General features: G+C 39.8%; 1 protein-coding gene across 1 annotated transcript in view; it reads left to right on the top strand.

Moving 5' to 3' along the window:
• Nucleotides 1-427: 427 nt before the first annotated feature.
• The window catches only part of ttyh2 (tweety family member 2), a 147,336-nt gene continuing 121,767 nt past the window's right edge, over nucleotides 428-25,996 (top strand). Inside the window, exon 1 of the mRNA XM_041816577.1 lies at nucleotides 428-861. Within this exon, the coding sequence (XP_041672511.1) occupies nucleotides 733-861 (129 nt within the window). The 5' untranslated portion in view covers nucleotides 428-732. The remainder of the gene's footprint in view (nucleotides 862-25,996) is intronic.

Below are 25,996 nucleotides of genomic sequence, written 5' to 3'. Positions count from 1 at the left end.
AAAAAGGATATAACATTCAGCTTTTGGTTTAATTTGACTGCCATACTGTTTATTTTAGAGATAAAGTCAACATCTTTTCACCTCAAGTTTGAGAGGATAGAAGTTACTGGTGTTTGCCTCGGACGTCCCTTATCAGGACACCATTTTTGTAGGCTTAAGTCCGCTGTAATGGTCTCTTTTGGCCACTAGATGGCAGTGCGGTAGCTAGCTACACAGGGGGCAATTAAATCAGCCTGGAGTTGATACGTTAATGTTGTTAAACCACTGTAAAACTTCACGGTGAATATGTCGGTTAGACTCAGAAGTGTACCTTGAACGGTCCCGCAGGTCTGTAATTCTAAACCCCGGAGAGGAGCTTCTCCGCGCGCCCCCGTTCTTACTCTTGTCCCCTGCGCGCCCCCGCCTGTGACTGTTGTGTGCGCTTGGAGCAGCTGTCGACCGCGTCTGAGCTGTGGGTCTAACACAGACACGGAGACATGGGCGCACTGTGATTATCTCCTCTTTCATGAAAAACCTCAGCTGGATTTCACTTCCCAACTACTCTGCAGTCTCAGCGGGACTTTTGGCACGTTTTCTCCCCCCTCATGAGTGGCTAAGAGAGCAGTTTCCACAGACGAGCATGCTCTTATCATTGTCTTTGTTTGATATGAGACAGGATTAAGGAAGCCCGCTTTACTGAAAGGAGGCTAATTTAGGCTCTAGCCCGAACTTTTTTTCTTTCGCGGGGCAGGGATGTCTTCGGCTCCGGTGGAGTACATTCAGCCCTGGTGGACCTACTGGCTGCACAATTTCCCTCACATTAACCTGAGGTTTCAGCCCATTGACAACACCTTCCAGCCTGAAGACGAGAACTACCAGCAGGTCAGTGGGAGAGGGACACGGGGCTTTAATGGGAGCTCATTTAGCAGGGTTACTAGCAAAACAACATCAGCCTCAAATAATGTGTTCTTAGCAGTATTCTGCATATTGCATTTCACTTTCTTTGCAATAACTCTTCAGTGTGAAGCCCATATATATCCTGAAGCTGCTGGTTTCACTTTAAGCAGAAGCTTGTTATGGTACTTTGAGGTGCCACTGTACAGAGCACATTTTGCATTATGCATGAGAAAAAGTGTCCAGTAATGCCTCTGAATGTCATCCAGTGCACTTAAGTAGATCCACTGAAAACCATAAGGTGGTACATTCAGTCTAATATGGTCGTTTTGCAACGAGAAATCTGCATGAATCAACATCAAACAGATGGAACTGTAGCTGCAAGCCTGCTTTTTCTGATATTGCAATGCGTCCTTGCGCAATACAAGTTTGAAAAATGGTTAAAAACCAGCTATAACGCAGTAAAAAGCACATGCATGTCAAGATGAGTGATTACCTTTCAATAATGGATGAGATTTGTACAATTAGGGTTCAGTGAATGAGCAGTGTAGTGATGTCATTTGAGTGGGCAATGTTCTCCTGTCCAAGTACATGAAGAAATTATTGCATATTATGCCCTTATTATGAGTTGGCAACTTTTTAAAGCTCCATTATTATTTGAATTCATCTTTGATTCTGTTGGAAACACCCACAGGAGTATCAGGAAGTCCTCTCATGTGATGGTGAATGTAATGGACGAGTTTGTCCCGTGGGACTTCCAGTGGTTCCTGTCTAATCCCAGAGGCAGTTTCAGTTTTGTTTCTTTAGTAGCGGGCTTGGATTAAATGTTGGATGGCTAATGACCCGCATGTGAACACGTGAGGAACTGTGAATGATTTATGAAATCACTGATGAATTTTTCAAGCTTACAGCCCCGCCTCTTGTCAGTGCAGGCAGGTACATCATGTTGAGAGTAGATGACATTTAAGTTCACTGCTGTGGCATCTGAACACAGTGGTTTCCTGAGTGAGACTAGGGGACTTCCTGGGTATGAGGAAGAGAGATGAGCCTTGTTAAGATGTGGAAGTGTTGAAATGAAGTGCCAGACTGTGGCAGAATTAGTTTTGGGAATCACAGCAACATGTAATTATTGTTTTTGCTTGCAAAAGGGAAAGAAGCATGGCTTTAAAAGGAAGTTACATAAGAAGTTTCATTTACAGTGATAGCAATACTTGATTAAGTGGAAAATTTAAAGTTTATTTGTAAACAATGGCAAATAGTGAAACAATTTATTATAAGGAATTAAGAAGTTCCAGTTTTGTAGAAAAACAGAGTTTCAGTTTGCTATCATTTCACTTCCCAACTACTCTGCAGTCTCAGCTACTTGGTGCATCTCATTCAGTAGGCTATAGACCATAAACAAAGGTTAAAGGTACACCCAGAGTGTTTGACTGACTAGAAATGTATTTATTGTGTATAAAGCCATCATTTGCTATGAAGGAGAAGTTCTATTCTGAACTAAGCTGTGTTTTGTTCAACTTAAGAGTAAAAGTATGTGTGGCTAACAAACAGTTGCTAATCAACACTAGTGTTAATGCAAAGTTGACATCAAGCTTGTACAAACACCAAGACTATAAGACTTAAACTGAGCCCTCATTTATGTGATTATGTGCATATTGTGCTTTCTGTGACCTGCACTTAAATTAGTACTCAAAGGTCTTTTTAATATATTTCTTCCACTTTAGGGAAGTGGAAACAAATAAAGAACTTCTCTGGCCTGTAAGGGCCTTCAGTAGCCTTTTTGTAAGAAGTCGTCTGTTTACTTGTGGTAGAGAAAAGCAACATTATCTTTATGATTCACTTGGAGTTGGGTTTTTGGCCACAGTGTATTTGATAATCACATTTTTTTCTTAAACCATGTTTCTTTTCTTTATTCATTGAACCGTTATCTTAAGGGGATTTGAGATCATAGATCTCTTTTTAAAGAGATAACTGACAAAGAATAGCTGCAAAAATAGTGTAAACCGGCAGCACAAACATCTGATTGAGGGCACGTTATAATGACCTACAGCAGCGCTTAGACCCAGACGGCCTTGACTCAGTAGATTTAACCACACATTTAAAAACATTTAGGGTTGCAATGTTTTCTAAGTTCAAGATCAATCTGTAGATTTTTCCATTCCACAGTGAAGAAAACCTAAATGCTTTCTGTCACGCTCAGTTTGGGCTGTGAGAAAAACAAATTGCAAAATGCACAGAGGACAAAGGTTGTGATTTCCATCCTTGAAGATTAAGAGAGAGGATAAGTCGGTGGGAAATTTTCCCAGAGTGGCTTAATAAAACCAACATCTGAGTCAGCGTGTATTAAAAGCAGAACAAAAGCAGACCTAAATATTAAATAACAGTGCATAAGAAAACCACAGTTTGAGTTGAATGTCAATGCAGTATGAAAAATAAATTCAACATATCAGAGCCTTCAGGCAGAGGCATTTACATTTAACCATGGTAGAAAGACTCCATGTCCTGGTCTTTGTTATATCTTAGCTTTAACTTTGACATTTTAGTGACGTTCAAACTTTGCATTAGAAGATGAGTCATTAGTAGCCTGCTATTTAGCAGGAGAGTTCGTAAGCTATAAAGACACTAGGCTGTTTTCACTGCCGCATCACCTGTTTCTTTTGCTCACAGCCTTGTGTTTGCCACTTTAGTGGTTGTTGTGCTGACTGTTTTTGGTGCTTAAAGTTACTTTATTTGGACACAAGTGGAGCAACAAACGGGTAGATAAGGGTTGATGAATGCAAGTTAACTGCATGCAATTCATCTACTGGACATTTAAGTCGGTAAGCAATGTTTCCTACATCTATGTGAATGTGGCAGGAAATATTCTTATATATATTTGTCAACATGGAGAATATTTCAACAACATATAGCATTATCAGAAGGCAAAAATTGTCATCAAGGTCATCTGATAGGACTGGTTTTCAACTTTGTGGTTTATGTGTGAATAAGTAAAGATTTCAGGGGCCTGCCTGAAATTTTCTTTGTGCATATGTGGGAAAAGATGTAGGAAACATTGCTTACTGACTTAAATTTCCAGTAGATGAATTGCATGCAGTTAACTTGCATTCATCAACCCTTTACTCATTTGTTGCTCCACTTGTGTCCAAATAACACGCACAAACTTGTGAAAACTGCATGAATTTCCTGCATGTGTAGAATACAGGCTGTAATTTTTTTTACCCATTTCACTCCAGTTGTTTTCCTGCTAGCCCCATCCCTTTTTCTTGTCCCTGCACCATCCTTGTTGAGGGGTCCCTGAACAAGCGACTCAGGAAATTTTAATTTGATAAAAATCTTTGGTGGACATGTGTGAAAATAGCTGTTAATAGCAAACTTACCCACAATTAAACACTACTTAAGACTTAATAAAATACTGTGTTTAATTACTGTGGCTGATAAGGACAGGTAGAAAATTGGTGCAGATATGCTGAGTGTTTGTGGGTCATAAATTCTGAGCACCAGCAGAAATGATAACATGTCAAATTAATCCTCCTATAAAAGCAGTTTGAACAAATTAAATGGGGTAGCTGAGGGGAGCTCAGTCAAACGTGTCCACAACAAAAAATTTCAGGGAAAAGGTTTAATCATGGTCTAATTACAGGATTCCTGTTTATGTGGGTGTCAGTGGACTTTAGACTGTTGAGTTGTAAAGAGTTAAACGTATTCAGTTCAGTACAAACCACAACTTGAAGTTGGGCTTTCAGTTTGTTTTACATGCATGGTTAAGACGAGCTATAATTTAAGTTAAGTTAAGCCATGTAATTGGAGTTTTGTTTTGTCTCAATTAAGCAATAAAGGAAAATTAATTTACTGACGAAGTACATCTGCTGTAGTTGGTAATATGCCATCTTTCTGACAGTTACTATCAGGCCTTCTTCCTGTTTACCTGCTATGTCAAATACCAGTCTGCAAACAAGTTACCAAGCAGCAGCTTTAACCATCTTCCTCCTCTTTAAGCATCTTTGTCTTCTATCTGTCTGCATCTTCCTCATCCATCTTTCTGTATCTTCCTCTATTACATCTTGCTGTATCCTCCTCTTTCTTCTTCAATCTTTCTGCATCTGCATCTTCCATGTTTCTGCATATCTCCTTTCTATGTTTCTGTACCCGTATCTTCCTCTTCAATCTTTCTGCCTCACCTCTTTCTATCTTTCTGTATCTGCATGTGCCTTGTATACCTTTTCTGCATCTCCCTCTTCACTCTTTATGAATCTGCTTCTTTCTCTTCTCTCATTCTTCATCTGCATCTTCCTCATCCATCTTTCTGCATATTCCTCTTTCATCTTTCTGCATTTCCCTCTTCTATCTGTGTTCATCTTCTTCTTCCTTTATTCTTCATCTTACTCCTCCATCTCCTCGCATCTTCTGCTTCTATCTTTAAGCATTTTCCTCTATCTTTCTGTATTTTCCTCTTCTATTTTTTTGTATTTTCCTCTTCTATCTTTTTGAGTCTTCCTCTTCTATCTTCCTGCATCTTCCTCTTCCATCTTTCTGCATTTCCCTCTTCTATCTTTGTTCATCTTCCTCCTCCATCTCTCTGCATCTTCTGCTTCCATCTTTCTGCATCTCTACCTCTTCTATCCTCCTGTATTTTCCTCCTTTACCTTTCCGCAGCTTCCCCTTCTTCCTTTCTGCATCTTCCTCATTTGTCTTTAAGCATATTCTCCTTCTCTCCTTCTGCATTTTCCTTGTTTTTGTTTAAAACATGAGTCTTCTTGATGTTTTTGCCTGTTAAAAGATTTTTTTTTTCTTGCCACTGTAACTTTGCTCTATGTTGTTTAGTGTCTTGCTCCTGGTGGATTCATATTGTGTTTCTGTGATGTGTCTTTAGAAAGCAATGGTTATGAATCGGTCCTGTACAAAAAAAGATTCATTTATTGTTTATGTAAACCAATAAATTAAAAGAGCTTCATCAATGAAGTAAAATAAATGAGCTCTTTGGGCAAGTCAGCTCTAGATGAATGACTCAACTCTAATAGCGAGGGCAGATTAAAGCATCCCATTACTTAAAACGACCCCCTCCATAACTATGTATGTTTTAAAGTCATAATAATGAGATTTAAAACAGCTGAGAAATTATGAGTTATAAAGGTTCATCTCCATACAGCTGTCAGGAATGGACACTAGGCTTTCAGTGTGGTTAATTTGGTATAAATCTGGATGTCTTTTTATCGGAAATAATAGGGCTGGGCTCATTGTTGAAGCCAACCTTCAGCAGGCGCATGAGTAGAGGCATTTTTTGGTATGTCAGCGTTTACTTCATGCCACCCTTTTGATTTTCTTTCCACCTCAGATACACTTTGATGCATTTCTGCTCCAGATATCAGCTTGCAGCATGCTGATTTTGTGATGTGCTGGTATCAAGGGAGAGACGGACAAGGCAAACTGAAGGAGAGGTTTTTTTTTTCTTCCCATGCTGCCAGTTTTCATTTTGTATAGAACAGTGGAAGTATAGTCATGACCACGGGGTGTGTGTGGGGGGGGTGATGGTGGCGAGTCTCGGCAGGAGAGCAGCGTTCCTCCTGAGAAAACTGTCAACCACAGGCAGACAGACCCTCCAGTCAGGGGCGGGAAACTCCCATCATCATCCTAACCATCAACCCCTCTTGTTGACTTTTATTCCTCTGTTTCTCACACTTTCTTGTCTCGAACTCTTCTGTGAGTCTGTTGCAGATATAGGTCAAGCCCTTCATGCTCCTACTTTGGAGAACAATTTCCTTTGAAGCACCGAAGTTAATGACACAATTTCAAGCCAATGCGAGGCTATTTAGGCCGTTACATTTCCTGTCCTTTGTAGGCCGACTAGCTTAATTCTGATCACCTCCTCCTTGTTTTCCCTGCATTAGTAGGTGTAATAATACTCTGTACATTCATCAAGGGAAAGACTATCTGACTGAGCAGGTGTTTTGTTGCTCCTGGGTGTGCTTGTGCAGTTGTAAGGTTGTGAATTATTTAAGGCTGGTGTTAATGCTGCTAATAAAGTGACTGGTGTCTGTTCTGTCACTTTAATATGGCAGCAGTTTAGTCCAGTTGCAGTGCTAGTGCTATGAGGCACTAAAGGGAGTTTTCTTTAAGTGTTATGTTTCATTGCAAAGCACCAAAGTGTGCTTTTAACCAGCATTTATCCAGATGGCTCTGCTCTGGGATAACGATAGCTATATGTAGTGGCCTCTGTTATGAGCACTACGTACCCCTGCATTGGTGTGTGGGTTCATTGGCAGTGTATTTTCCATGCTATAACACCACTAGTTCCCAGTTCTGCCACATTTCCTCCTTTATGTGTACAGGAAACCATTGAAACTGAGTGTTTTGTGTTGGGGTTGGAGCTGTTAAATATTCAGCAGCAGTTGATTATGCTGCAGTTATCACAAAGAAAAAAAGAGGAGACGTCAGAGGGGATTGAATGCACGACTCTTGAACCAGTTAGGGCAGAAGACGTGGGAATTTAGTAGCAAAACCAGGAATAAATTCAGGAAATATTATGCTATCTGACAGACAAAACACAAGGCTTGCAGTGTGTTTCATATTTGATTTGTTTACATCACTTAAAGAGGTATACATCAGTCTAAAGCAGGCTTCTACATTGGTTAAGAGCTACCCAAATTGACAGCGTTTGCTATGGTGTGGTTGCAAAAGTTCTGCGTAAGCACAAAACCACTGAAAATGACTGAAAACTCTGTAGTATACTGCATATGCCAAGCCTGTTAGTGGTGCTGTACGGAAATGCACCAAAAGAGAGGAGAAGATAACGGAAAACTACCCCAAACTTTCTTCGAGTTGCCCTTCTGGTTGTTCTCTGCGGTAGATTTAAGAACACCTGGTGTCTGCTGTTCTCGGTGTAGGTAAAGGAGCATCAGAGTTTGCCGTGAAAGCCATAACAAGCTCAGTAGCTTCTGCAGCACGAACACAGCCCTGTAATCCACCATTGTTGTTTTGGTTTGACATGCGCATGCGGCTTAAGTGGGCTATGCTATGTATGACATAATCGTTTCAAGGAAGATGTGGTTGGCTGTCCACGTTTACAGATTTGTTCACTCTGGGACCTGGTTTGAAAAAGTATTGTTTACGGCCTCCCAGAATGCTGTTTCCGTGTGGATGAAACGCAGATATGACAAAACAGGGCTTAACAGGGACTGTAATGCTATTGTACTGCAAATGATTGCACTTTAATATAGACTTAGACCCTCTTTTGCAGCTATCACAGCCTTCACTCTTCTTGGAAGGCTGTTGTTTCTGTGGGAATTTTTGTCCATTCATTCTGTGGAGCATTTATGAGGTCAGGCACTGATGCTGAACGACAAGGCCTGGCAATCTCCTTTCCAGTTAATCCCAAAAGTGCTCGATTGGATTGAGGTCTGTGTAGGCCAGTCAAGTTCTTCCACACCAAACTCATCAAACCATGTCTTCATAGTCCTTGCTTTGTGCTTTTGGGCATAGTCATGTTGGAATAGAAAAGGGCTTCTGCAAAACTGGTTCCACACAGTTGGAAGCATGGCATTGTTCAAAATGTGTTTGTATGCTGAAGCATTTAAATTGGCTTTCCACTGGAGACAAGGGGCCTAAAATAACCCCTGAAAACAGCCCTTGTACCATTATCCCTCTTTCATCAAATGTCACAGTTTGCACAATCCAGTCAGGCAGGCAACATTTACCCGGCATTTGCCAGACCTAGACTCACCCATCTGACTGCCAAACAAAGAAGCATGATTTGTCACTCTATGGAACATGCAGACTTGGACTCACACATGGGGCGATAGTTCTGCCTAGCAAGACAGTGTGGTGTTCTCAGTATCCGAGCATGCTGGCGTCCTTCCGGTCTTACAATACTCTTGTGAGGCCTGGACGTTGACTGATGGCAAGAGGCACTGGCTTGACTCCTTTGTGACAACTTCTCTTGGCACATTTTTGGGTACCGATGGGTCACATGCTCAGGAGAGCATGGTTTGGAAGGGTCAGGCGCTTGATACAATGCCTCTATGGGCACCTGACACCTGGCTGGTCCTTCTGCTTAGTGGCTGAGTTGCTGTTGTTCCTAAATGCTTCCCCTTTCTAATAAAATCACTTACAGTTGACTAGGGGTGAGTATTGGCAAGAACCTCAGGATACGATACGCATCACGACACTTGGGTCACAATACGATAGTATCACGATATATCAGGATATCATGATATTGTGATATATTGCGATATTCTACACAGTTAACTAAGAAAATTATAGAGATGATGTACATGTAAATCACACAATACGTTGCTGGTGTTCCTGCTATATTTCATGCCAGCAAGACAGAGCTTGCAAACGGCATTTCCTTTCTCTAACTCGCTGTTTGTGCTCCACGTTTAAACTTTGAAGCCAAAATGCTTCCAAACGTCTGCTTTGAATTGTACAGGTGTTGTTACTTTGTCAGCCATGTTCGCTCCTTTCACCTATGCACTCTGACTGCTTCTACAGGAAATGCCGCAGAAAATATCAATATTAAGAGTTGAAGTATCGATATTGTATCAGATGTCAAAGTATCGCGATATGTTGCCGTATTGATATGTTTTCACAGCTCTACAGTTGACTGTGGAATATCCAGCATGGATGAAATTTCAGAAACCTTATTGCAAAGGTGGCGTCCATCACAGTACCACGCTTGAAGTCACTGAGCTCTTCAGAAATATTTACAAATGCTTGGCTAGGTGCTTGTTTTGATACACCTCATTTTCACAATGACTGCAACAAAGGATATGATTTTGGTTAAAAAACATTTATTGCAAGAAGAAGATTAGATGTGTTGCCTTATTACCAGTGGATGCAGAAATCAAAAGTTTCTCACAGAACAAAATAACTATTAATTGTCTTATCTTTGCATTGAGCAGAAAATCTAATAAATTGTGTACTGATATAGAAAATCAATCTTTATAATTTAGCTGTTTAATTTATTCTGAGTCAATTATTTCGTAAAGAATTGCTGAATGGATGCTTAGTCGACCACATCTCTGGGGGAGGATATTGAGCAGTTAATCTGTCTGTTTAACTGTGTGTCTGTGCTGGCTCAGATGAGCTGTAATTGTGGAGTTGTAGAGTGGGCCGTCCTGCTGGCTGTGGGCCAGTGAATGTGGTGGAATGTGAGGGGTTGTGATCTTTCTCTGTTCTTTGTCTCTGTGTGTACGTGTCTATGTATGCCTATGTTTGTGTCTATGTCTGGGTTATAGTAGGTTTCTCACCCTCTATTGGACACTGGTATTGTTTGTAATGGAATGTGTATCAGCTGACTCACCTGACTTGAGTTTTTCCTGTAATTTCCCCCCTCTGACGATCATTCTTCTTCATTTTTTTTGGTCAAATGTTTTACAAAATCTGATTAAGGGCCAGGACAAAATGCACAGCATAAGGTCCTGTATGTGTGAGATACACTAAAGTGGGACATAATGCCTTGTTGCCACTTAGGAATGTGGCTGATCCATAAAAAGATGGATTCAAGTATTCAATGAATGGAGATGAATTGACATAGTAAAGTTTTTCAAGCACAGATGAAGAAAACAAGTTGGTTCAAGCTTCTTAAAAGCAATAATTTGCTGCTTTTCTATATTTGTGATAATTGGTGAAATGTCCTTAGATTTTTCATCGTTTGTAGGAGGAACTGTTAAGTAGTGATGACTGAGATTCTTCACTTTTTAAATATCTTAGAGGCCAAAATTTTGATTAATGATATAAAAAACCAAATCTTAAAAGTGCAAAAGATTGATACCTGCCACATCAAAAAACAAGGGCATTTTGATTTGTTAAACCATGAATTAACTGTGATGAACCACATTTTTTGGAAAGCTGAGTTTAATGTCATTAGCCACACTCAGGGCTGCATACTGCCAGACCTGTTGGATCAAGAAATCCCTTACTAGAACCTGTCTGACAAAGTGAAGTACGCTAAAAGATCTCAAAAAGCAACACAAACAAACTCATTGACATCTGGGAGTCTGGAGAGGGTTACAAAGCCATTTCCAAAGCTTTAAAACTGCAGCAAATCACTGTGAGAGCCATTATCCACAAATGGAGAAAACTTTCAAAAGTGCCGAACTTTCCCAGGGGTGGCTGGCCTACCAAAATTACTCTTAAGAGTGCATCAACAACAAGGAAGATCAGAAAATTTAGAAAATTAGGAAAAAAGAGGAAATCCTAACATGAATGTCTTGTGCACCCCCCCCCCTTTTTTTTTCTCTTGTTTAAATAATTCAACTATGTATTTATATGTATATATAATTTCTTTTTATTTTACTGTAATTTTTCTTGCAAATTGTATATGTCTACATTTCTTTACTCTCTGTGTTTTCTTTAAGATGTGCTATTTATTTACTTTATATTTTACGGGAAATCAGGTGACTGTGTGTGAAAATGTGTGTATAAGCTCATTCGACCATTGCTATATATTGTTGTTTATGTTCAAAAAGACAATAAAAACAGTTTAAAAAAAAAAAGAGTGCATCAACGACTTATCCAGGAGGTCACAGAAGAACTTAGAACAACATCTAAAGACCTGCAAGCCTCACTTGACTCAGTCAAGGTCAGTGTTCATGGTTTAGCAAAAAGAAAGAGACTGGGCAAAAGTGGAGTCCATGGGAGAGTTCCAAGGCAAAAACCACCGCTGACCAAAAAGAACACAAAGTTTGCCAAATTACAACTTGATGATCCCCAAGATTTATGGGAAAATATTCTGTGGACTGATGAGACGAAAGCTGAACTTTTTGGGAAGGTGGTGCAACGGTGTAAAACTAACACAGCATTTGATAAAACGAACATCAAACATGGTGGTGGTAGAGTGATGGTCTGAGGCTACTTTGCTGCTTTAGGACCTGCACCACTTGCCATAATTCAAGCATGATCGGGTTATGCAGCAGGACAATGATCTGAAACACACCAGTTTGTCTACCTCTAAATGGAAAAAAATGTCTGTTTCTGAATTAAAAGAACATTAAGCCACTTAGAAATAATTGGCAGCTTGATTTATGGTTAAAATAATTGAGATTTGCTGCAGATGTTTAACCACTAGCTTCAGAATATTCACATCCAATAAATTGTTCAAAGTAAGCGTAATAACTGCCTGAAATTGGCTCATTCTGATTCCCTGAGTCTGCATCATAAAAGACTGTCTAGGTCAGGCCTTTGCTGACCTTGTGGCTATAATTTGACACCCCAGCATAGAGAAGCGTTACTGCTGGATGCAGTGATCTCTCAGTCCTTCTCTTATGGTCTGTCTGTCCTTTAAAATCTATCTCTCTGCTTGCCTCACTGTCCCGAGGCCTGGAGCTTAGAAAGAGGGCAAAACCTGAAAACCAAAGAAGCTCTTCCAAAAATAGAACCAGGGCCTACTTTTTATGATATTTGTGTGTGAGCCCATGTGTGAGTGTAAGTGTGTTTTGAGCCAGATATCATGTGTAGGTCAGCAGGTCCTGGAACATATGACTTACTACTTCCTGTGTTCTCTCTAAAACATGTTTTACTTTCTTTATTCGCACATGCTGTAGCAAAAGCACTCCTATCTGTGTATAGAAATACTAAAATGCTAATTATGATGCCTGAGTCCAGTGCTAGGTTAACAAGTGTGGGAAAAATGTGTGCTAAGTTGACCTTTGCTTCTGTTTGCTTCGTGGTGTTTATTTTGTGCGTGTCACTGCTTGAGACTTTGGTCTCAAAGCCAAGCTGTGATATTGCCATTATCAGGACCAATTACAGCCCCAAGACACGATACATGACTCAGTTTCTTCTAAAATAATTAGGCACACTATGAACTTACACCAGTCATGTGTCCTGACATAAACTACCAGGAACTATATGAGGGGCAACACACAAAAATGATAAATTAGTTATAACTCACAGTTATGACTAGCAGAGCTGTTTGACTAGTCAGCTAAATGATAGAAAGTTAACATCATTGCTAGTCGGCATCAAATTTAAAAGTCAGTTTAATCAGTTATTGATGTTTTTAGCGATTCAGGCCTGGACAAATGTTGTCTAAACTGTAACACAGCAGCTGCCAATAGTAGCCATTATACTGTCGATTAATAGGTGCTGTCATTCTGCCATAATGCTCTACTACCTGCATGTAAACAACAAGTAACAGGTTAGGAGTCGACTGATACTGGCTTTTCAGGAACAATACAGATAATTAGTATTTTGTAAGATTTACAGCACCATGCTGCTTCTGGGAAAGCTTAACCTCCTCCACCCCAGCCTCCTCCTTTGTAGCATAAAGTTTTCTGCACCCACGTATTCAGATTCATGCTACTATGGATTATTGCTTATTGTATTCAGTATCTATTATCATAAGTGTATATACCCATATAGGGGTTTAGCTATGCGCTCCCTGGAAAGTCGCAGCATGCTGCTTGACTAACCCAGGGAGCATCTTTTGAGCAGAGCCTTTCTGCCAAGTAAAACTGTGTCCATTTTGCAATAAAATGGTTAAATGTATGACAAGAGTGTTTCTTGCTGAAATGAAGGAAAATAAAAATTCTAGCCAAAGACCATCAGCATGAGAAACAGCACAAAGCAACACAGTAGAAGCAGGAAAACAGGAAGTAATTTCATAAGCTCACTGTGTCAGTTGTACCCAGACTTGAGTCTTAATTGGCTAGTAATCATGTAATCTAGCCAATAAGATTGTGTTGTAGAAAAGGCCATTTTTGATGCTGTGGAGAGTGAAAATGAAGTCAGAGAGGACAACACACTTTGCACTTTACTACTTTTGATTTATTCACTGTATTGATTATCAGTTAAATAAAATGCTGATAACGATAATCAACCAAATGCCAAATATCAGCATCAATAATTGGCCAGGCTGATAATCAGAGGCTTATAATTGGGTGACCCCTATAACAGATAGCATAGGTGAAATTTCATAAGATTTGCTGTAGGGATGACAGATTATTGAGGCTGATATTTGGTATTTTGCCAATTTTCTGTATCCTTGTTTTATTTAAGCTATTGCTAGTTAAAGGAGTTGATTAAAAAGTGCTCTAATTTGGCTCTGTTGCGGTGTCAGCCTTTCCCTCTCCACAGTCTCACCTAATGTCCCATCCCAAACACCGTCTGAATGCATTGACATCATATATATTTTTGCACCTGATTTGCTAAATCACCTTCTTTTCATTTACAGCTTAGCTTAGCAGTTAGCTTTTCTGCCTCTCCCTCTCCTATAACTATGACTATGGCCCATGCAATGAAAATAGAACTTATCTAAGGCTTTGGAAATGTCAGTTTCACAATTGGCATCACCAATTCACAGCTTTAGTTAGCCTGTTTTGAATGACCTGTTTACATCCTGTTACCATGCTCTAAATGTAACATTCAAATAACTAATTGCTCATTTTTACTTTAAATGCATATTGGTTCCAAATATTTTTTACTGGTCTCATTAACCACTGATAATCTATTTCAGCATGGGCCCAGAAAACCAGTATCAGTTGACCCCTTCTTGAGAGGTAAAAGTTAAACTTTCTAGGAAATGTTGTGTTTACTTTGTTGATTAGAGATTTATACCTCTTTAATTTAATGCGTATCAAGCAGGAGGTTAGCACCGTTTAGCATTAAGCTTGCTCAGTACCTAGAATACTTACTCCTGGCCAAAAAATAGATTTTTTGGGGGGGTTTTGTAACTATGACTGTTAAATGGATTTACCTGGTCTCAAGGATTATATTGGATGTTTTTATTGCTTGGTATTTCACATTTCCAGGTTTTACGCTAAGCTGATTGTCTCATCTCATTCAAAACGGAGTTTGAGTTTTATTCCTTGAAAAGCAAAACAACAACATTTCTGTAAAAGCCAATTCTTCCTTTTTATTTTAGATCTGAGAAATTTACCTACGCTCTTTTCACATATTCACTCTTGGACATTTCCAGAAAACTTCGGACAGGCTGTCCCTGAAATCCCCCAAACTTTTCTCACATGAAAGAGGAAGGCCATGACATTAGAGAATGACGCAGAAGTGGTGGACAAAGAAACACTGGCATTACTAGTTTCGGCTTTAAATTGTTGCTTGTGGTTTGACATGTCATTTTAAATTCCATGTTTAAAATTCAATTATTTGGCATTTCAAGCACAAATTTTTAGTTCATACTGACACTGTGAATTGAATGATGCCTCGGAGATGTGTTTTATGATCTTGATCTTTTACAGTAAATTTATCATTTCAATAAACACACCAGCACTGCGACACCAGTGTGGTCTGACTTAGAGATAGAAAACATCTTTGGGGTTCATGTCAGTCAGTATGCTCATGTCAAAGACTGAAACTAAGGAAATGTCCCTCGTTCTGTAATATTTAACTCAGTTTGGAAAGCACTCAATGAAGTTTAGGTTAGTTTTTTGTAGAACTGTTTCTATTTAGGTTCAGTCGACTTAAATGATTTTTACATTTTAGTTTTAGTTTTAGTTAACTATAGTAACCTTGCCTGGAGCGCATGTACAAAATGACTCACTGACCTCAAATGGTTCCTGGTTAATGTGGCATCCTTTGAACTTTTCAGGAGTTCACGTTTTCTTCGTTAAAGTAACCCAATAGAGTGGTGCAGGAATGAGTTCTAAAACGCGGAAGTGAGTTAGCATTTTAGCACTTCCGGTTACCTCGTCTGAATGTCTATGGGATTTTTGAATGAGTTTTCGGTTAAATGCCTGAAATAAGGTCTGTTAGAAACACAAGCTCAAGAGAGTTTAAAGTTTAATCCTACAACATAAAATACATCTGAAACGTGCCCTACCTTTGAATTGTGCATCTTTTCATGTCTTGATAAAGGCGGTTGCTAAAGACAGCTAACAAGGACTACAGCATTTGTCGGGAAGATTATAGGTCATCATCCAAAGCGCGGCAACTGAGCCTGCCGTTCACTTGTATCCGTGGCTTTTTACTTTTGTCAGTTACATTAAAGAACCAGATATGATGCTTATATTATCAATTTATGAAGATTATCTTTATGAACAAAACGTGTAAGTTTCATAAACTTTTATTGGACACAGATATTTTCAGCAATAATCCAAAAACCTATTGAAAAATCGCATAGACTCGACACCCAGGGAACCCATGCAAAGCAAACTTCTGGGTAATTTGTACTGCAAGATTGTTTGGCCATTCCATATCCGTCATCATGCTGATCTAGCTCCAATCTAAAAACAGCCCTAAACAATCAGCCTCAGCTGAGGAGAACGAGGCGTTAGCTACCGGTGAGGTTTGGTTGTACTGGAAGCCGATAGCAATGACTGCCACTGGTGTAGCATTTAGTTTGAATGTAGGTATATTATAGCATCAGTTTTATCAGAATTGAACCACATTTTCTTGCTAATCAAAAGATCAGACATGCATAGAGACAATGAGAGGAGGTGGAGACATGAGGTGTGTGGATAATAGAAGTGAAGAAAAAAAAGATCAGTAGATTACGTAATTGGACAAACAATTTTCATCAAAATTCACATTTATGAACACACATATTCTTGTCTAAATAAATACACAGTACAGTAGCCTGTTTATTAGATAATTGTTCCCGTGATGCCTTATCTGTTAAATACTTCAGATTTCATTTGCATGTGGAGAGGTCTTAAAGTTACTCCTGAATGATGATAATGCCAGTCATGTTAATAAGACATGACAAGGAGAATCACCAGACTGCATCATAAATGGCAGTGTCTTTACAGATTTGAGAATCTCTGGGTGATATTTTGGAGCAAAGAGAGAAATTTTATTGTTAAGTAACACTGAACTGAGTAGCCGGTAGTTTTGAAGACTGGATGGATATGTGAAACAGACTATATGCCAGGTTAGCTTCAATGAGTAGTATCCAGCTATCGCTGTGCTGTACAGTAGCTTAAATGTGCTCAACCTTAAGGGACAAAATACACTATCATTGCAATTTAAAAATGTAATGTCATTTTTGGCCTTAATTGCATTAAGATTAACACATTTATGCTAACAGCCCTGGTAATTTCTTGCTTTTTATTGCAAAACGTTGCCAGCAAAGTCCTGTCTCAATCAGACAAACACATTAGCATTACACTAGCAGCTCAGGACAAGGCCACTGTGCTTGTGTTATTTAGAAAGTCCTCTGCTTTCAGTCCTTTAATAAAGCACATTAAAACACAATGTGAATGCACTGCCACTGCTTTCACTTCCAGCAGCTTTGGGTTGAAAATATTCCCTAAGATCTGTTTTTGATTCTAGTGATCATTAAAAAGTGAAGATAGCATCTTTAAAAACACGATATTCAAAATAATGATGTATCTAAACTTGAACAACTTGAAGAGAAGAAAAAGTTCCTTGTTCATACTCTATCAGCTAGAACCCAACAGAATAACGTGACGTGTGTTTAAGGACATGTTGATCATCTAGAGAGAAAAATACTCTAAGACTTAATAGCAGCACTGTTTGTTGTTGATTTCCCTCATTTTTCTCATCTCCCTCCTTTAATGTGCAGCTCAGACAACATTCAATTGAAAGCCTTCATCTTCAGTTACCTTGCCCTTGAAAGAAACAAGATGAATGAACAAGCCGAATTTTTACTATTCAATTACAGAACAAACACACACTCCTAACACACTTGCTCTTCCTGCCTCAGCGGCTTTTCTAACAGAAATTCCCTGGAAACAACGTTCCAGACAAGTGCATCCACGTGGCATACTCCTCCTTCAGACCTTTCACTTTTTTCCTCTCGTCTTTGTTTCCACATTTCTGGTCCATCAGCATTTTCTTCACCTTCCCCTTTGTGTGCATCGATGTAACACCATCCCATACCAACATAAATGGATGTGCCGTTGTGTCAAGGACGCTAAAATGTGGATAATTGGAGAATTTATTAGAAGTACAAGGGTTAAAATAGATTTTTCCTACCTTTTAGAAAGAGAAAATGTCCATAAATAATAAATGTTTATACTGCAGAAGTGATTTCTGCAAGGGCAGTTGTTATCTGTCATTAAACCTACTGTTTGGTTAATTTTCAACATATTTACTAAATCATAATTGTAGTTTTTTGCTCTAAAATACTGGAAAATACGGGATAAAGCACCCCATCTTCACATAATGTCATTACAAGCAGTTAAATTTCACTGATTTACTGATTTTACAACTGAATGCATCAGCCTTTGTGTAAAGCAGTGTCAAGTATTGTGGTGAAAAATGGAGATTTATGCACACAAAGGGCCAAAAATCCATTATCTGTGCACCAAGCGCTCTGATTGCATTGGAAATTGACCAACTCCTGTTCCCTCCTCCTGAAGAAAATCAATCTTAAAGCTGTTATTCTTGATTTCCACGCTCCTCGTCTGACCTCAGTGTCTCCCTGTCGGAGTGAAAGACTGTGTAACATTATTGTTAAAACAGAGACTCGCTTCAGCTCAGCCTCTGGAACTGTCAGGAAGTCTTTCCTTTTGTAAGGTACTGAAATTTAAACCAAAGAAGCCTTCATACTGTAATAGGGGGCATAGGTATACTATAGTAAGTGGCTAAAAGTATCAGACATTTGTTGCAATCCAGAATGGAATTATTGTGCTCAAAGTTTCTGTTGATTTTACTATTTGTTTAGTACTTGGGATGGGTGGCGATGATTTCACAAAAGCCTGTTTATTTCTCTTTTAAATGGTGCCACATTTGTAAGGAACAATCATTTGTGGTATGAGCAGCAGAGCTGAGTATGTAGCCTGCGCCCATGAAAAATTTGCCACATCTCTGCCAATGCCAAACAGCTTATTCTGCCATTGACTCTTGTTTGGTGGATTGGATGATTAAAGTCTAAAGAAACAAGACATTTTGGCAATTTATTCATCTAACAACAAGGAGCCAGAGTGGCGTATTGAAGAACCATACACACAACAGCCTGGCACTTCAACCAGTATTTGTCACAAGTCAGCCATTGTTGTGTTTTTCCTACTCTTGTAGGAACAGCACGCCCAAGCTGATCCCACAAGCATTCAGTGGGGTTGAGGTCAGGACTGCTGGCAGGCCATTCCCTCCTCTCCACTCCCAAATTCTGGAGGTAGTCTCTGATAAACTCCGCTCTGTGGGGGTGAGCGTTGTCATCTTGGAGGATAGAGTTTGGTCTCAGACTGTGGAGATATGGGATCGCCACTGGCTGCAGAATCTCATCTCGATATCTTGCTGCATTGAGATTGACAATCAGGTGGCTTTCCAGATTGTCAGCACCTGGGGGTCCCAGAGGCTCCAAACAAGGGTCACTGGAAACAGCAAAGCAAGCTGTTTAGCATTGGCAGTGATGATCTGGCAAATTTTTCAGGGGATTAACCAACATACTCAGCTCTGCTGCTCATCCCACAAATGCATGTTCCTTACAAATGTGGCACCATTTAAAAAGACATAAACAGGCTTTCTAACAGTACAAGATTTATTGCCAAGAAGCATTGTTACAACAACATTAATAATCTACCAAACACAAAATTCCTTACTTTTATGCTCAAAATGCATATAAAAGTTTCTTAATATTTCAGATTTAAGTTTTCAAAACACCGGCAGCATTGCAGATGTTGTACTGGACTGTTGTGGTAAAGATGGAACTGGGCCAGAAGGCAAAGCTTTCAATTTACCAGTCGACCTCCATCCCACTCTGCACCTATGATCATGAGCTTTAGATAACGACTGAAAGAATGAGGTCAAGGGTTCAGGGGATCGAAATCAGGAGGATAGCTGTGCTTAGCTTTAGAGATGGGGTGAGTAGCTCTAACATCTGGGGGAAGCTTGAAGTAGAGTCATTGCTCCTTCATCTCAAAATTACACTTTTGAAGTGGTTCATGCTGATTAGGATGCCACCTGGTCGCCTCCCTGTGGAGGTCTTCCAGGTGCGTCCAACTGGGGGAGACCCTAGGGTAGATCCATCAGATTAGAATGCCTCCTGGTCGCCTCCCTGTGGAGGTCTTCAAGGTGCATCCAACTGGGAGGTGACACCAGGGTAGACCCATCAGGTTAGGATGCCTCCTGGTCGCCTCCTTTTGGAGGTCTTCAAGGTGCATCCAACTGGGAGGAGACCCCAGGGTAAAACCATCAGGTTAGGATGCCTCCTGGTCGCCTCCCTATGGAGGTCTTCAACTGGGAGGAGACCCCAGGGTAGACCCATCAGGTTAGGATCCCTCCTGGTCGCCTCCCTGTGGAGGTCTTCAAGGTGTATCCAACTGGGAGGAGACCTCAGGGTAGACCCATCAAATTAGGATGTCTTCTGGTCGCCTCCCTGTGGAGGTCTTCAAGGTGCGTTCAACTGGTAGGAGACCCCGTCGTAGACCCAGAACTCGCTGAAGGGATTATATATCACATCTTGTCTGGGAACACCTTGGAATCCCCTAGAAAGAACTGGAAAAGGAAAGAGAGAGTGCAGAATGAGTCATAGGTTGAACTTGAGCCTGTTCCACCCACCTGGAGGACTACATCTTCTGTACACTGGGCTACAACTGACCACCTGGCCAACAGGCCTCACCATTAACTGCTAACTTTGGATTAAAAAAAAGCCTAATGTTACTTACTATTCAGTTAGCGATCAAGGAGAACAGCATGCAATGCAGCATTAGAAATCAAAATCAGCTTGATTCAACTGTTTCCTTGTACAGTGTCTTTACAACCAAAGTAGCTCAATGGGATTCTCTGTATTTAGCTTATTTCTACTTTCCCTTTGGTTGCTTGCGTAGACAAGGAAATGTAGCAAGAAGCAAGTGGGATCAACAAGGTGCTTCGAGGTCCTGGGTCCTTCTCTCAAATTTTGTGATTTCTTTGACTTTTCTTTTCAATAGATCTCATAGAGGCCCTGGTTAAGCATTATTCATATCCATAGTTGAAATGTTGCACAGTGGTGTTAATGAGGTGGCAAATTTCTTCAGCCCATCAAATGGTTGTCAGTACATGGCATCCCACTTCCATTTCTCCACCTTCACAATAAAAGCACTAGATTTGAAACTATTTATAAGAGTAAACTGAAATTCACAGAGCAGAGAAGTAACTATATTACGGATCCAGTCTGGTCAGCCAATGCCCAAAGTTGCTCAATGCAAAGCCATATTTGATGTTTGCATACCGTTAGGACATGCTTCTATGTTTTCTTCTTTGAGTCTGAGTCAGATGACTCTAAAACATGCTGATAAATGCAAATTCTTTAATGTGTCATTTCTTAGTCTGGAGCCTGGCAGATGATGATCAAACATGTGACCTGCAACAGCTACACAGTCTTCAGAAATGGTCCAAAGTGCAAAATTAACCACTTTTTTGGTTTTTGTTTCCCAGTTAGAAAGTTTCATTTTCACTCAGATTTGTGTGGATGCTTAATGAGTCTCTTAACTTTGATGTCAGATTTGCATTTTATTATTTTGAGCAACACTTCCAGAGGCTTTAATGAAGCCATCCACTTAGTCTTTGTTTGTGTCAGGCATGCACACACAAAGAGGCACTCTTGTTGTCCCCTCCAGCTCTCCAGAAGGTCATTAACCTCAATCTGTCTCTGTGATGCCTGAAGGGACTGATTAGCATCACCTGATTGGTTGGATAGTATGGCCGAGGTTTCTACTAATAAGGTGCTATGTCCATCCCTCCTGCTGATCTAAGTATGTGTCAACAGGAGACGACAGAGCAGAGTGTCACATGTTGGGTTGCTATCTTTGTGGAGTGTTACTGCTGGCTTTTCTTATGAGTTTCATTTGATAAACACAATAAGAATGTCTAGAAGGTCAGATCAAATGCATGCATCATCCAAGGCGGCAGGAAGTGGGACAAGTGGATTCTTGCAGCCAGTTTCCCCCTCCAGCAGAAACGATAATGAAAGTCTGCTACTTGGTAGATGCTTGGGTTTGGGGGGGTTGGGTTGTCTTTGTTGTTGTAGCATCACGGTCACGACCCCTGACTTCCCTTAGGGATGGGTTTGGGCTCTGGTTTCACAGGAGGTGTCAAGATAAAAAAGAGATAATGTGCGTCAATGCACTCCAAAAGAGACTTGATCAATATTAGATTTTTCAGACTGATGATGATAGTTAAACGATTACTGATACTGGAGTCAATTTAAGGAGATTTTTTAACTGAAAAGAGTATTTTCTTTGGGGATTTGGGGATTTTTTAGTGTGAGAATATGGAAAGGTATGAAGTTGTTTTTCAAAGCACGTGCATTTTTGGTAAAGAATATTAAACATCACTATATATTGGTATCCCACAGCCCTGCTGTATGCTGTATACTGGTGTGAGTATAGTGTTAAAAACTACCGGGATAAGCAATGTCAACTAGGGCTGAACGTTTTGGGAAAAAAAATCTGTGATTTTTTTCCCACAGTATTGCAATTGCGATTTGATATGTGATTATTTCTGAAGTTTCCCATCTTATGTTATTTTCAACAGATACCTTACTGTGCTTATCTTGACTTGTTCTGCAAATCGGATATGAATTTTGTATTGAAAGGAGTGGCCATTTTACGTCATTCTCATATTTAATAAGCAAAATGTACACAAGTGAAGAAAGTAGGATTTTTTGCAGACTATTCTAAAAAAATGAAATGTAATGTAAACCATCTCTGCTGCAAAAAAAATGTAAACTGGTATTTTGGCACAAATTTCAAGTTACAGAAATATTCCACCTTCTGCAATTTGACAATTGCATTAGGCCATATTGCGATTTAATCTAATTTCTGATTAATTGCCCAGCCCTAATGTCAACTACAGTTAATTAATACATTTTACATTTTCAATGTCCAATGTGTTTTAGTCAGTATATACAAGAATGGAAAAAAACAATAGTGATAGCATTTTAAAACCAGGATTACAAAGTCCTACACAATTCTCAGAAGCCCAGCATTAAATATGCAAAAAAAAAAAAGGGTAACAAACAGATAAAATGAGGGAAAACATACAGCTAGTGATGTTCTTGTCTGCTATTGATGTATCTGACTAAATGCTGTTTTAATTACATTTAACAGCTTAGTCTACAGTGGAGAAAACACTTGGAAAAGAGTAATTTTATTGTGTCAGTGTGTTTATGATGAGAAGCGGTACGCTGAGTAGATGGAGGCTAAAGTTAGCAGCTTGCTCCGTTCCTCTTATCAGATAAATATTGTGCTAATGTGATTCCTCGTTGTTTTAAGTGAATAAAACCCTCATCAGTCTACCTAAGACTTTATTTCTGTGTCTTTTACATCCGATGGAGAGCATGTGTAAAGTTTTGGCCTGAAGGCAGCCCCCATTAACTGAAGCTACAGCAGCTGCTAGTTGGGTTAGGCTTCATTACAGTTTTAACCCTTGTTGTGTACGACAAGAAGAGACACAGGCTACAAAAAGTTAAGAGGCTTCTCATGTAACCTGGAACCTGGGTGACTTTCTGGGGTCGTTAAAGATTAAATCCACACCTGTAACTCCAATACTGAACATATTTTTATCCATTTTTTTAATCAATTGTTCTATAATGTTTGCTAGTGGCTAATATTGTTATGTCACATGGGCTGTGACGACCAATGTCACGCTAATCCGCCATTCTTTGCATGTCTTTACTCTCAGATCATTATACAGATGGCCCCAACAGCTCATAATGGAAAGAAAGAGAGACAGAGAGCCTGTGATATGGCCCTCTGTGTCATTGCAGACAGGAACTGCTTTTAATAACAGCATGCATTTAGCCAATTCAAAGAAGCACAAGGACTTTTATTCTAAATATGGGAATATTTTGAAGACTTTATGTCAAATGGATTTTTTTTACTCTATGTTTTTATTAGATAAGACAGGTGAAGAAAGGCAGGAAATAAGAGGAGAGAGAGTGCGGAAAGACATGCACCAAACGGTGTCAGGATCGAGTGTTGAACCTGCGAGCAGTGCACTGAAGACTGTAGTGTCTGTATAAAGGTGCTGGCTCTGCTGACAAGTCAAGTTGGTTATTCTAAAGAGATCCTGTTAAGCATGTTTTCTTAAAGAGATTCGTAAAGGAGTAACAGAATAAAGCCCAACACTTTTCTTTACCAGAATGCAGAAAAGAAAACAGCACTCAAGCGCTACACCTCACAACACTCCTGAGACCTTCAGTTTGTAACAGTGGAGCATCGGGGGCAGACAGGGAGTGCAGATTTGAAGGATCCTTGAGCGATGAAAGCCCCCTCCCTCTCCCCTCTCTTTTCTCCTCTCATCCATAACCCATGGGTGTCTTTACTGGGACTTAATGGCGTCACAGCTGTGAACACGAGCAGGCCCAGCCGAGTGCACTCTCCCGGAAACTGTCCTGGTCCCTGGGGCGTTAACCCGAGTGTCAGCGAGGGACGGGCAGCAGCGGGGGGGAAGACACTGAGTCGGACTGCTCCATTGATCTGTGGTGGGGGTGGGGTGGGGGGCGGTTTTTCACTAGGATGCCATTTCTCTAGGCAGCTTGTATTGAACCCCTCATGGTTGTAGAAATGCATTTTTTCATGCTGTGCAGTATCTAGGAAGGAAATGTCAGAGGAATAGCTGCTTTAGAATACAGCTAGTGAGAAGAATCTGTTCTCTTTGTGCTCTTTTTAGGTGAAACCCACCAGTTTTCCCACATGACATTCAGCTTACTCATCATGAAGAAAACAGTGATTTTTGTTAGCTGTGCTTTGAGTACGCTTTTTGTTAAAAAGGAGCCAGGCATGTTACGATATGTTGACCGTATTGGATTGACATTGGTATCTTTATACTCATGATTTAAGAAATAAAATCACCCATCGGTTGCCTTTATTGATGAAAGAGACGTTGCTCCTTTCCTACCCACATACTCTTTCCTTTGTTTTTCTGTACAACAAACTTTCTAATATTAACTGAATCACAGTGTTAGAGAAGAGAATAATACCTTTCTGGTAGCACTATCTATGCTGTACAACCTTTTGATTATTAAGCATCAGTGGACCTTATTCAAAGCCAAACCAATATCACTGTTTAATATCTCACAGATCATAACGGTATATCAGACATCCAAACAGCTGACCCTAAAGTCCACCAAGATCTAAGAAGGCTCTAGAAATATGTCACAGCTGGAACTGTCAGCTTTGTTTTTCTTCCAACAGTACAGTTCCAGCAGAAAATATTGTAGGCTACTTAATGACAATAGACTCAACATGAAATAAAAAAAGGCTATTGTATAGCTATTTAATAGATGTCTGAAAATCCACAGCAGCTCTTTACTGCTGACTCCACTCTGGTATAATATTGGTGCCCCAGTGTGTGATTTCACAGTATTTTTTATACTGCAGAAGCATGACATGAACAAGCAGCCAGAGCTTGACAAAGGCACAAACTCAGGCATGTCTGCACACAATGGACTGATCCAGTCTGCTGACTCTGATGTCTCACACTGATCCTGCATCACCCCTTTAAGGCTGGCTTCACACAGAGAGATTTTCTGCCTGATTTTGGGTTTGATTCACATCCATCAGCAATCGGGGTGTGTGGCCTGATACAAGGCATGTCACCACTGAATACTTTTCTAATAATAATTGCTCTCATCAGAGCAATAAAAAATAATTTTAATTATTAATGCTGCAGTACCATATAGCCTTTTCAAGATGTTATCCCCTTTTCTTAAAACATATGTTCGTTTTTTTTTAGGAAAAGATGGCCATGTGGATGGGCACATTGAACTAAACCATTTGGGAAGTAATATCAGATATAAGGATGCCAGAAAATAAGTAGAAAAAACTGTGAACACTTTAGTGGAAAAGGAAGCAATAATGAAATGATGCAAAAATGGGTGACAAGTGGCAAAATTGGGTTAAAAGTGGTAGAAAAGTTGTAAAAATGGGTAAAAAGTGGAAGAATGTGGCAGAAATTAGCTACAAGTGACAATAAGTGTCTAGATAGCCTAAAAGTCATAAAAATGTGGCCAAAATGGGTTAAAAGTGGCAAAAAAGCAGCTTTAATGGGTTAAAAATGGCAAGTTAGTGGCAAAATGGGCTAGCTGTGTTTAAAAAAGTAGCTTAATTTGGTTAAAAGTGGCAAAAAGTTACTTAAATTGGGTAAAGGTGGCTATAAATGACCAAAAAATTAGTACAAAGTGTTAAAAAGGTGTAAAATTGTGCTATAAAATGGTAAAAATTTGGTTAAAGTGGTGAAAGAAAGTTGCTAAAGTGGAAGAATGTGCTTGGAGAGCTAAAGG

The sequence above is a fragment of the Cheilinus undulatus genome, linkage group 20 (genome assembly GCF_018320785.1).
Source record: "Cheilinus undulatus linkage group 20, ASM1832078v1, whole genome shotgun sequence".
In the NCBI taxonomy this organism is placed as follows: Eukaryota; Metazoa; Chordata; class Actinopteri; order Labriformes; family Labridae; genus Cheilinus; species Cheilinus undulatus.
Note: the sequence above shows the minus strand (reverse complement) of the source record. Positions and strands in the feature narration are given on the sequence as shown.